The 10,885-nt window shown below is 39.9% G+C and overlaps 1 protein-coding gene across 3 annotated transcripts; it reads right to left on the bottom strand.

Annotated features, from left to right (window-relative positions):
• Positions 1 to 148: 148 nt before the first annotated feature.
• Positions 149 to 10,677, bottom strand: si:dkey-32e23.4 (dynamin-1-like protein). Of its 3 annotated transcripts, XM_044111140.1 has the most exons (18): positions 10,513 to 10,677; positions 9,930 to 10,056; positions 9,300 to 9,441; positions 9,009 to 9,047; positions 8,782 to 8,828; positions 8,612 to 8,683; positions 8,438 to 8,524; positions 8,147 to 8,309; positions 7,608 to 7,728; positions 6,723 to 7,061; positions 3,996 to 4,116; positions 3,752 to 3,907; positions 3,579 to 3,668; positions 2,971 to 3,069; positions 2,659 to 2,775; positions 2,464 to 2,573; positions 2,146 to 2,305; positions 149 to 2,034 (listed from the first exon to the last, which is right to left on the bottom strand). In XM_044111140.1, the coding sequence occupies exons 2-18, from the start codon at positions 10,029 to 10,031 to the stop codon at positions 1,978 to 1,980; spliced, it is 2,022 nt and encodes a 673-aa protein (XP_043967075.1). In that variant the 5' UTR covers positions 10,032 to 10,056; positions 10,513 to 10,677; the 3' UTR covers positions 149 to 1,977. The 3 variants fall into 3 exon arrangements, 2 of the variants coding, with proteins under 2 accessions (XP_043967075.1, XP_043967076.1); XM_044111141.1 differs by lacking the exon at positions 9,009 to 9,047; XR_006370142.1 differs by lacking the exons at positions 149 to 2,034; positions 2,971 to 3,069 and adding an exon at positions 2,872 to 2,942 and having other exon boundaries at positions 2,164 to 2,305.
• Between the last annotated feature and the right edge of the window lie 208 nt (positions 10,678 to 10,885).

Below are 10,885 nucleotides of genomic sequence, written 5' to 3'. Positions count from 1 at the left end.
TTCATCAAGCAAAGGAGAATCGGGGCGGTCGCTCTGAAGTGAGACTTCACAACCACAAACAAAGCAGCTTTGGTGGTGCACACGACCCACAAAGGTGTGTGATAAGAGTTTATAACATATCTGATGTAGAAAAACAAACTCCTACTCATAAAGTCTCCATTGTTTAAAGTTTAATGAGCCTCTTGGACTTCATTTCAACAGACACGTATCACAAATATTGGCAGGCATGAACTCGGACGCAGCAGCCTATACAATATACAGTTAAATAATACAAAACGCACGTTCATTCACACGTCTGCACATGCACACTGAGCACATACATGCGGAGGTAAACGGGGGGTTTCATAAGGTGTGACTTTAGGACAGGACTATGGAGCTACTGTCTGATGGTTACATAAAAACTCATATTTCCAGTAGTACCCATCATCATGAATGGATAAAAAAAAGGAATGTTTTCCCAGACCAAGTAGGAATCCTGCTCATTTTTTAAGAGAGCTAAACTTAAGGAGGAATTGCTCACTACAATGAAACTTGAGAACAAGCAACAGATGAAACATCTTCTAAAATATTTAGAGAAAAGGTCAGAGTGCAGGCAGAATGGGTCCATGTTTACATCAGTGAAAGAAAAAAAAAATACAGGAAAATAGCTGAATCCTGAGTTCTTCATTTTAAGGGCATTTTCAAAGAACATGAATAACATAAGAAATTAGGAATTGATGTGGGAAAATGTAACAAAGTAGCTATTTGGATATAAAGTCAAACAGCTCTACTTCTGTATTCCCATCATTTGACAGACATTTCAGTAATCAGCACTAAGTGATGCTCCTTCTCTCTATCTCAACCAAACATGGAAATGAATGGTGGGAAAGCTTTCCTTAATGACGACACACAAAAGCTGCTGCAATACAAATGAGCTGATATGTAAATGTGACTCCGCAATAAACGATGATGTTTACCAGAGCTACAGAGCTGAAAAACCAACATCTAGTCACAGAATCATTTTTAGGAAATTGACTGCAGTGTGTGACTTCACTGTTGTGTTGCAGTGTTACGATCGATGTTGTGTTGGTTTTTGAATTTACAAAGGGGAAAACGGCCGGCATGAAAATATGACTATGGGTTCATGGCATCACAGTTTTTACATAAAAGTTTTAATGTGCAGCACAGTCCAATTGGTTTTATTGTTTTATATCTTACTGTCGCTAATGGATTGCTTACTGCAGCTTTAGAACAGCGTTGCTGTTTTAGTTCACACACCGTCAGGGCCTGCATTTGGCAAAACCAGAGATACTTCCAACCTTTTTGTAAATGAGGGAAAAGTTTAATATCCTTCTTTCAGCCAGCTGATGGCAGTGCACAGCTACAGGTGCTGGAGGGGCAGCAGCGCCGCATTATTCTACGTTTCATACAGTCGTGGAAACCTTTTGGTTACGCCACCATTTCCTCTGGCTTTCTGAGAAGGACTTTAATCTGCAGGAACAGTGTGATGGACAAACTGAAGCTGAAATAAAAAGTCCTAACACTTCTTTAGCATCCAATAACTGCAAAGGGTTAACACCGTTTGATAACAAAATAGAAGCATAAATAATTCACATATCATTTACAATACTTTTACAATTATAGCAGAATCCTCTAAATTAAAACAAACACATTGTCCTGAAGCAAAATAAAAAAATAAATAAATTTAAAAAAAGAAAGGAAAAAAAACTAACCAAAAGAAAACAGATTTTGTTCCTGGCTGTTTTTCCACATGTGGTACTTAGATAAAAAAAGACTTTTGGCCTGAGTGGATAAATAATGGTCCTCTATACCCAACATTCACAGTTAAACACAGCCTCAATGTGCTCAACAACAAAGCCAATGGGGGAAAAAAAAGCTGATCTTAGGTGTTCCTGCTCCACAGACTCAGTTTACAGTAAACTCACATAAACTCAAACTCAAAGCTACCCGCTGATCAAGCAACCCAATTTCTTCTGGCTACCACAGATGCATCTCCCGAATCTCTGAGATGATGGTACTGGCTTTTTTAAGAGCCTGAGGGGGAAATAAACAAAACAAGCGAAAGAAGATGGTTAAATTGCTGACCTAAAAAAAAAATTATTTGGTGTTTGTTATTTATTCTAAAGCAGCATCCATCAGTTTTACCTCGAGCATCAGAGCGACCTCGGTGCGATGCTGCGCGGTTTCCTGCGACTCGATGAGCAGCTCCTGCAGCAGCGGCTGCTTATAGAGCTGACCCACCAGCTCGCTCTGCAGATGCTCCTTCACATGATTCACCAGGAAATGCATCACTGTCTTGGGCACGCTGCACACACACGCATACACACGCCCACACACAAACACACACACATAGCCAAGAAAGTTTCAAAAGTCAGAGAGTGACAATCAGCTGAATGGAACAACCGACTCAGAGGGGCAGTGGGAGCCCTCTGGTGTTCTGGGTGTGTCCTAGTCAAATCGAACCTGTCTTGGATGCCTTTTCGAACAATCAGGAAGTAGCACTTGATGAGTCGCTGGATGACCTCGCAGTCCCGCTGCTCCTTCGCGCTCAGTTTGCGGGATGCGGGCATTGCCTGGCAGATAGAATGCGACGTGAAACTTTATGCGGGATCAATTAAATCCTAAATGTCTCGCGCTTCTAATGATCCCATCACTCACCGTGTCAAGGAGGTTAATGGCTTGGCTTTTACTCGGACTGCCAAACCCCACGGCTGGAGTTCTCTCCTCACTAACCTTCTCGTTCTTCCACCGCTTCCCTCCATCAGTGGCGTCAGCCTGAGAGCAGGAATGCAGCAAAGGCAATGGGCAAAAAAAAAGCAATTTCACTGAGTGTGAATCTCACGTCGTATAACGCTTGGATGTGAAACATACAGATTGTGGCTTCGTCGACCGCAGCGCCTGCTGTTTGATTTGTCAGGATGAGTGAGAGACGTGAAGGTTTGCTGTAGGACACAAACAAACAGATTATACCTGCTGGCTGTTGACGGATGCCGAGACCTGCGCTGCATCTGTAAAGTCCGGATGCTTTGTGTTGATATAAGCGAGCTCTATGGCCACTAAATTGTGCACCTGACACACAAAAACAGAACAAAATGGCTCAAAAATGTCAGTGTGATTTTGTTGTTTCCTATAATCAATAGAGGCCCACTAATCAATCAGACTGAGATCAGATTCTGGCAATTTTCCTCCTGATCAGGAGATCAAATACAGAGAATTAAGAATCATTTTTTGCAATATATTTCTCTCTTGTAAATGAGACCTTGGATCTAAATGAGTATGTAACTATGTAAATAAAGGTCAAACAAAAGAAAAAAAATCTGATATAAATTAGGTACAAATGTTTTGATCCATAAATTTGGAGCATATTGTACTTGCATTTTCAACTTAAAACCACAACTTTGGTCATAAACTGGCAGCATACTGATTTCTCCTCCTGTTTTATTGTTCTTAGAGAAAGAAGCCTGGACTTGGTAGGTCAAAATGACAACTGGAAACTGATCTCAGCCAAAAAAAAAAAAAAAAAAGCTTTTTGTTGCCAGCAGTTAACCCAGCATTATTATAGTGAAGCTGCGGATTACCATTTCATTTGTGATTGGCAAGCGCTTCCTCAATAATCCAGTCACAACTTCCACAATGGAGTCATGCAGTTTGGGAAATCGCAGCAGCTCCTTTAATACACACAGAGGCACACTCTAATTAAATAAACCACTGATGCATGAAAGTTAAAGTGGATAACATTCTCTTGACTAACCTGAGTGCTAAAGGAGGAGCAGTGCTGGATGATCCTCTGCAGCTCTTCATGAACCAGCTCGACGCAGCGCAGGCTGGGTTCCTCCAGACGCTTAATTTGCCTCTTTACCAGCAACTCGAAGGACACCTCGGGCACAAAGAGTGCAGGTCTTGGACCCTGCAGGGCGAAAGCAGTGCAATTATTTATCCGCTCTCCGCCCCGAAAGGAAGAGAATAAACAGCCACAGACGGCATCAGCAGCTCACCGTAGCGTTGCGGATGGCGGTGAGGATATCCAGATCGGTCAGTCCTCCCAGCGGGTCGATGGACTGCAGGGTGCGGCCGAAAGTCTCGTGGAATATGTAACAGATCCGAGCTCCACCGCAGCTGCAGGGGAGACGGGTTCAGCCGTGAGTGTGAGTTAGCTGCAATAATTGAGCCCATATTAAATGCGGTCGAACCAAAAAAATTAAGGTCAATATTTGCTCTCGACACTTTCAAGTGGATTAATCGCCTGCTGGTGAGAGAGCTGAAGAGCTGGACAGTCCCAAAAGAAGAAGCTTAAAACACTTCAGTTTACACTCTGAAGGTGTAAGATCACAATCCAGGGACCGGCCTGCTAACTTCTGCAAAAATTGCTAAAAATCTCCCCTTTTAATGCATGTCAACCATTTTACCAATGAGTGGCTAAAATGAGCTCTCATGTTGATACAGTTCTCGTTTATTTAATCTCATGCTGCTCTAATATTTGCAGAGTTTAGTTGACACCATTCTCCTTAAAAATAAAAAAAATAAAAAATGGCTTCCTATATTATGATTCACATTCAGGAAATGTGAATTGTGTAGCGTTGCAATTAATGATTATTTTAGAAATTGATTATTCTGACAATTCTGCATTCACTTCATTAAATACCTTGGACTTTTTAATGCAACACTAGAAATATACGAAAAGAGGCAGAAAAATATGTAATTAAATTAATTTTTTTTATTAAATTTTATTTTTTTTAATTCACAAAATAAACATTGTATAAATGTTGTGTAAACATTTTCAGATAAAGGTGTTTTTATCTTAAATTCAAAATGTATATATATATATAATATACATTGTACAGTCTACACTGATCTGAATGTGTTTATTTTAAGCAAATTACATTTTTTGAATGTGTTTACTTAATGATTAATCAATTTCTACATTAGTTAACAATTATTTCAAGAAATGCCTACTCACAATTAAACCTTTTTTTCAACCCTTGTATTGTGCAGCAATCACCTTGTCTGTATAGTTATGTTCACCCCCATCAAGAGCTCATTAATAATTTTCACGACTATTTTATTAATTTATTAATTCAGCTCATCTGAATGTGAAAAAACAGAGTTTTTTAAGGCATACTTGTTTTCTCTTTGTTGGGGTTTTCACTGCTCAAATCCAGTCTTTTCCTTGGCGTTTTAAAAGCACCACAGATACAGATGGCTTGTTTATTAAAGTCAAAAGTCTGTGTAGGAAAAAAAAATCCCCAGCGGATCAGTGAGGCGCCTCGACAATAACAAACCCTGGATCGACAGTGAAGGAACTGCTTAAGATAAAATGAGGTTTCAGGAAGAGAGACAGGAAATTACTGAGAAGTGGACAAAAACAACCAAAGGTCCAGATTAGACAAGCGAGGAGGGATTCGGGTAAATGCCCAGGAGCAAACTTCAGCAAACAATGTAAGAGATGTGATCAGGGATCAAGAAGAAAAGCAGGTTTCAAGCTGAAGGAGAATTAGAATGATGGAGGTCTGGATAGAGCCAGTGAACTGAATCTACTCTTCAGTGGGTCAGGTTCATGAACGAGCTCTGCCTTCTCCTCAAATGCCATCGATCCAGTTTTCTGTTACACCTCTGCTATCTCATCCTCCACGTCGGTCGCGGATTTTAGATGTGCTTATCTGTCATTGTCTCCATCGGCATCGGAAAAATATTGACGTCGCCCTTTGCCTTCCCTCCCCACCTGTGTGTTTGCATAAGTCAGGGGAGCGATATCAAGAATACTTGGATCTCTCAAACATGAGTGTTGTAGCATTTGCACAGCTAGCACGCAGCATCCTTTGGTATTTCCTTTTTCATCTGACTCAAAGGAAAAGATTCTGCGAACAAAGCGTTTGTGTTTGCCTGGCTGCCTAAAGAGGATCACACTTTGTTAAATGGATGAACTTGCCATGTTAGCAGAGTTTATAACTTCCAGATGCAGTTTGTTGATTGGCTCTGGGAGGGGAGGGGCAAAGTGTCTCTGCCACTGCAGCTCTGCTGCCGGAAGAAGTACGACAATTTGTGCAAATGGGAACGAGTTAGTTTTGACACAAATTAGTATCTTTGCATATTTAATTTTTATATTGATTATATCGATATTATATCTTCGGCTTCTTCAGATTTGTTGCAACACAGACCACCACAGGAAAGTTTTTGTAACTTTAAAAAAAATGAAACCATCTAAACTGGGAGCTTATGTCAAGATGAGCCACTAGACCAAACGAGAATCTGTGAGAAATACAGGCAGGGAGTTAATAAAATGCTACTGTCATTTTACTATAGGATTAAATACTGAATCATTATTACTGTGTGATGTTATTTTGACTGATTTGACCACATTAAAATTAGCCCCATTAACAGAACTACATAAAATTTTGTTTAAATTTTAAACGGGGAACCATGAATGTAGAACATTTCATACTAACTTGAGGTTACTACCCCCATATGCACATTTTCTTTTTTTAAAACTGTGGTGTTTAGATAAAAATAAGTACATCATCAAAAAAGGTTTAAAACATGTGTTTAATGTAAAAGATTTTTAAAAAGTAAGTCTTAAACGCATACTCCTTTTGTTGATTTTTTTTTTTAACTGCAAGAATAGCTTGTGAAATAAAGTCGATTCTGTTAAAATCAGGCACCGTGTTTTGATTCTGAGCAAAACATTTTCTTCAGTGTGGACGCTGAAAGAGAGAGGAGGCACTCACAGCTCGGACGTTTGGATGTGCCTGGCTGTTCCCTCGATGGTGTTGCAATAATCACTGGCAAACTTAGTGACAATTTGCAGCAGAGTGGCGCTGTGATCCTCCACCGGCTGACCGTAGCTGTTGAGCTGCGCTTGGTACTGGGAGCTCAGCACCGTCACCCTGGTTTTGAGGTCTGGCAGGCAGTCCCGGATGTGGTGCATGAGCAGCCTGCTCAGAGTTTTGGCCAGATAGCGTGAGCCGGCCCGCGAGGCGAGCGAGGGGTAGTGGCGCTGCAGGAAAGCCTGTTCGTCTTTCATTGAGTCCTGCAGGGTCTTCTGGGTGTTGATGTCATGCTGGCTCCTAGAAGCAGTAAGGAGGGACATCACTGATTAAGTCAAGTTTCTTTGTGTAGCACATTTCAGGAACAATGGAGTTCAAAAGTGCATAAAACCTATCACAGTAATCATCTATGAAACAAATAATTTAAAAAATCATAAAAATCTACAAGCAGATATCCATCACATTTATTGATCGATGTTCAAGTTATTATGAATCAAACACACTCTAAGCAGGTCTTGATTTAAAGAAACTCAGTTTTCAGGAGTTTTCTGGAAATTTGTTCCAGATTAATGAAGGATAGAAACTGAATGCTGCTTCTCTATAACCAAAAGATTACACTAGTGGTCTGGAAAAATCTGTGATCAGAATCACACATTTTTAACGCATCTTGATACTTAACCATTCAGTGATTTATAAACTAACAGAGGTATTCTAAAGTCTATTCTCTGAGCTACAGGGACCAAATGTAAAGACTTTAAAACTGTGGTGATGTGCTCCAGCTTCCTGGTTTTAGAGAGAATGAAAACAAAACAACACTATCAAACTTAAACCAATTAAATTCCAAACCTGTTTACCACCCCGATGATCCCAAGCCGGATGGGAATGACCCGACCCAGAAGGACTTCTAGAGCATCGGTTCCAGCGTCCATCAGGTCCAGTTTGCTAACAACAAGCAGTGTCCGACGACCTGACAGATGTAAAGCAAACAAACACCAACAGAAGTCAATATCACAGCTCACAGGCAGAGTAGTACAGAACATATCAAGACTGCAATGTATGTAATAAAATGGAACATTTAAACTGATACAGACAGCCTGATTTCCAATCACTGTACAGATTCCAAGAACAATCTAATAGCCTCTGAGAAGACATATATATATATATATATATATACACTACATCTACTGACCCATCAACTCTTCAAAATGCACTGAGAGCAACGCTCCTTTGTAAAGTAATTGCTGAAAGCCTGAACGCTGACAACTGTACACACTATCCATCTTAATAAACTGAAATCTTCCTGCATAGTTAATCATTTAAAACGCACTCATTCCTGATTACTTGTGGATAGTATGAGCCACGAGAAAGAAAACAAGACGTCTTACCATCTGGATCGACCTCACGAGCCAGTTTCAGCGCATCGGAGGTGGCCAAGTCCGAGTTAGCCGGGGACACTGCAAGAATAAGGGAGTTTGGATTGGAGATGAAGGACAGGATCATTTCTTGGACTTGAGCTTCAATGTCTTCAGGTTGGTCCCCAACTGGAACCTGGAGTGGCAACAATAGGGGGGGTGACATGTTAAAATATTCAAAGCACACAAGATAAACTGATGAGAGTTTCTGACTTCACTATTGCCATTTTTTTAAAAGGAAAAACAAATGGCGGCTGAGTTTACCTTGGTGATTCCCGGTAAGTCAACCAGAGTCAAATTAAGAACATTGGGGGAGAAAATCTTCAGATTTATGGCATCAGGACTGATTCCCTGGAAAACAACGAATGTGTATCAAACAATAACAAAGCAGAAAAAGCAAATATTACTTTCTGATCCAATTTCAAGAAATCTTTATACCTTATTATCACCAGTGCCTCGGTTTGTCTCTGATTCAATCTCCTTACGGATTTCCTGAAAATCTGTAAAGATCTGCAAAATGTATGCCAGAAAGACATGTGTTATGCATTTAACTTAACTTATGACACACAACCAAGGAAATGCCTACCTGACTGCAAAGAAAAGCATACCTGATTCTTGCAGTGCAAGAAAGTACCCCACTCTTCAGCTTTAATCCCTGAACAAAAAAAATTAGATTCTTTTAACAGTATGCAAATAAGACAAAGTGTAGGTAAAAATATTTTTGAAAAATAACACCAATGCGCTGTTTGAGTTGAATACTGCACAAAATGAGTGAAAGATGTGATAAAACATTGAATGAAGATGACAAGCCCATGCGGATTAAATATACAGAGACCTGGGTAGCTGTTTTGAGCATTTTGCTTAATCCCATTTCCTAAAAAAGTGGTGAAGAAGAAGAGGGAAAAAAGGCTTTATGTTAGGAAAGTGAAAGTGAAGACGCACGATATAAGCAGAAGTTCAAATAGTACGTTAAAGAAAGTAGCACACAAAAGCAAGTTAAAGCCGTCTCAGTAACTTCACAGAAATGTCAGCCGTATCTCTTTAAGCTACTTACATCCTCAGTTCAGGCATTTAAACTGAAAACAATTTTACTGACATAAAATAAGGACGATTAAAGCTTAGGTACCATTCTCAGATTTTAGTCTTTCCTTCAGAGGAGGGACATTAACCAGCTGCAAGACAAGGGGACGTCTTGTGACTATTCCTGATCCTCGAGGCAAGAAATCTCGTCCGACCAGGCTCTCCAACACCGAGCTTTTCCCACTGCTCTGTTGTAGGGGGAAAAAATTGTGTAAATACATCCACATACACTGATACCCCTAAATTAATGTGTAACTCCTTGCCTGTGGAAGTAAACTAACAAATACAATTAACCTGTGTATTAATCTCAGGATAAAAATAGCTGTTCATTAAAGGCCTCAAACTTTTTTTTTTTGGGGGGGCGGGGGGGACTTTAGTGAACAAATAGCATGAAAAAGACAAAGGAGTATACCAGAAAGGCCAGGAATAAAGTTCTGGACAGGTCTGTAGCAGAGTTAGCAATAAAACAAGATCCATAGCTATGAACAAGCCACAGAACCCTGTTCAATCATTTTAAATTCCAATAATACACACAGACCTGTGAGAAATTCAAGGTGTATCAAAACCTCTCAAATGCACTTTAGAGTCCAACGTTGTTTTTTTCTCCAGCTACCTGCCCTGCAGAATACACTGAAAAGGACACTTTACTTTCTGATTACCCGTTTTATTGACTAACCTGAGATCCAACCACAACTATTTGAGGAAGCTGTATGATTTCTGCCCCCACGGTCAGGAAGACCTCCTGCAGCCGGTTGATAGTGGGAATCAGAGTCTCCATCCTTCAAAAGGACTGGGAACTCTTCCTAATTTGAGAAAACCATGTTAGAAATAATAGAACGTTCACCTGTATCTTAAGTGCAAATGTCAGTGATTTTTATAATCTATATGTACAGCAAAAGCTGTATTTTGCCATTAATACAAAATGGCAAAATACATTTTGATTTAAGCGAAAGTAACGGTTTGCTTCACTCCAGGAAGAAGCGGTCCTGATGAGAGGGGAGAAACGCCCCGATCCCAAACCGACAGCAATCCTCTCACGTTACACACAAACTAAGCCTTGATTTATAAATATAAAATCGGACTACTTGTTGTAGGTAGCATAACGTAGCCTCGGTGTTATTACACTGCAACAAATGGTTGCAACACTGGCCGAAGAAGTCAATATTACGCTAACCCCGGCTGGCTAAAGGCAGGAAGTGTATGAAGAGAGATTTGCTAATGCTAGTTTAGCCGTCAAAACAACCGTTGTTACCGCTTACCTTCCTGTAGTTTAATAAATATTCTCGTTTATCCAACTTGTCGGGTTCTCATGCTTATTATAAAGAGCCGAGTGTCAAAAAATAAACATTTTTCTTCGTACCGATATCCACAATTAGCTGTGAAATGAACAAACTGTCCCTCTACGTCAGAGGCGGCACCACATTACTATTGATAAATATGATTGGTCAGAAAATTTAAATCATGAGTTCTCCTGACGTGGGATTGGTTGGAAGGAAAGTCAACTGCCAAGTGCCATCTTTTGAAATCCTTCTCTAAACATTTTTTATTTTTAAAAAAATGTATCTAACATTTATATTTTGTTTAGAAAATAAAAATTATTCTATATAGTTGTCCCTTATTATGACCTCTTCT

The sequence above is a fragment of the Gambusia affinis genome, linkage group LG03, assembly GCF_019740435.1.
Source record: "Gambusia affinis linkage group LG03, SWU_Gaff_1.0, whole genome shotgun sequence".
In the NCBI taxonomy this organism is placed as follows: Eukaryota; Metazoa; Chordata; class Actinopteri; order Cyprinodontiformes; family Poeciliidae; genus Gambusia; species Gambusia affinis.
Note: the sequence above shows the minus strand (reverse complement) of the source record. Positions and strands in the feature narration are given on the sequence as shown.

What these genes read in the sequence shown, in the direction of transcription:
- si:dkey-32e23.4 (XM_044111140.1), bottom strand. Translation starts at nt 10,031, where the DNA reads ATGGAGACTCTGATTCCCACTATCAACCGGCTGCAGGAGGTCTTCCTG. An exon ending in AAGACTAAAATCTGAGAATG is followed by an intron (nt 9,048 to 9,299) that starts GTACCTAAGCTT and finishes CCACTTTTTTAG; the next exon opens with GAAATGGGATTAAGCAAAAT. An exon ending in CCATTAACCTCCTTGACACG is followed by an intron (nt 2,574 to 2,658) that starts GTGAGTGATGGG and finishes TCTATCTGCCAG; the next exon opens with GCAATGCCCGCATCCCGCAA.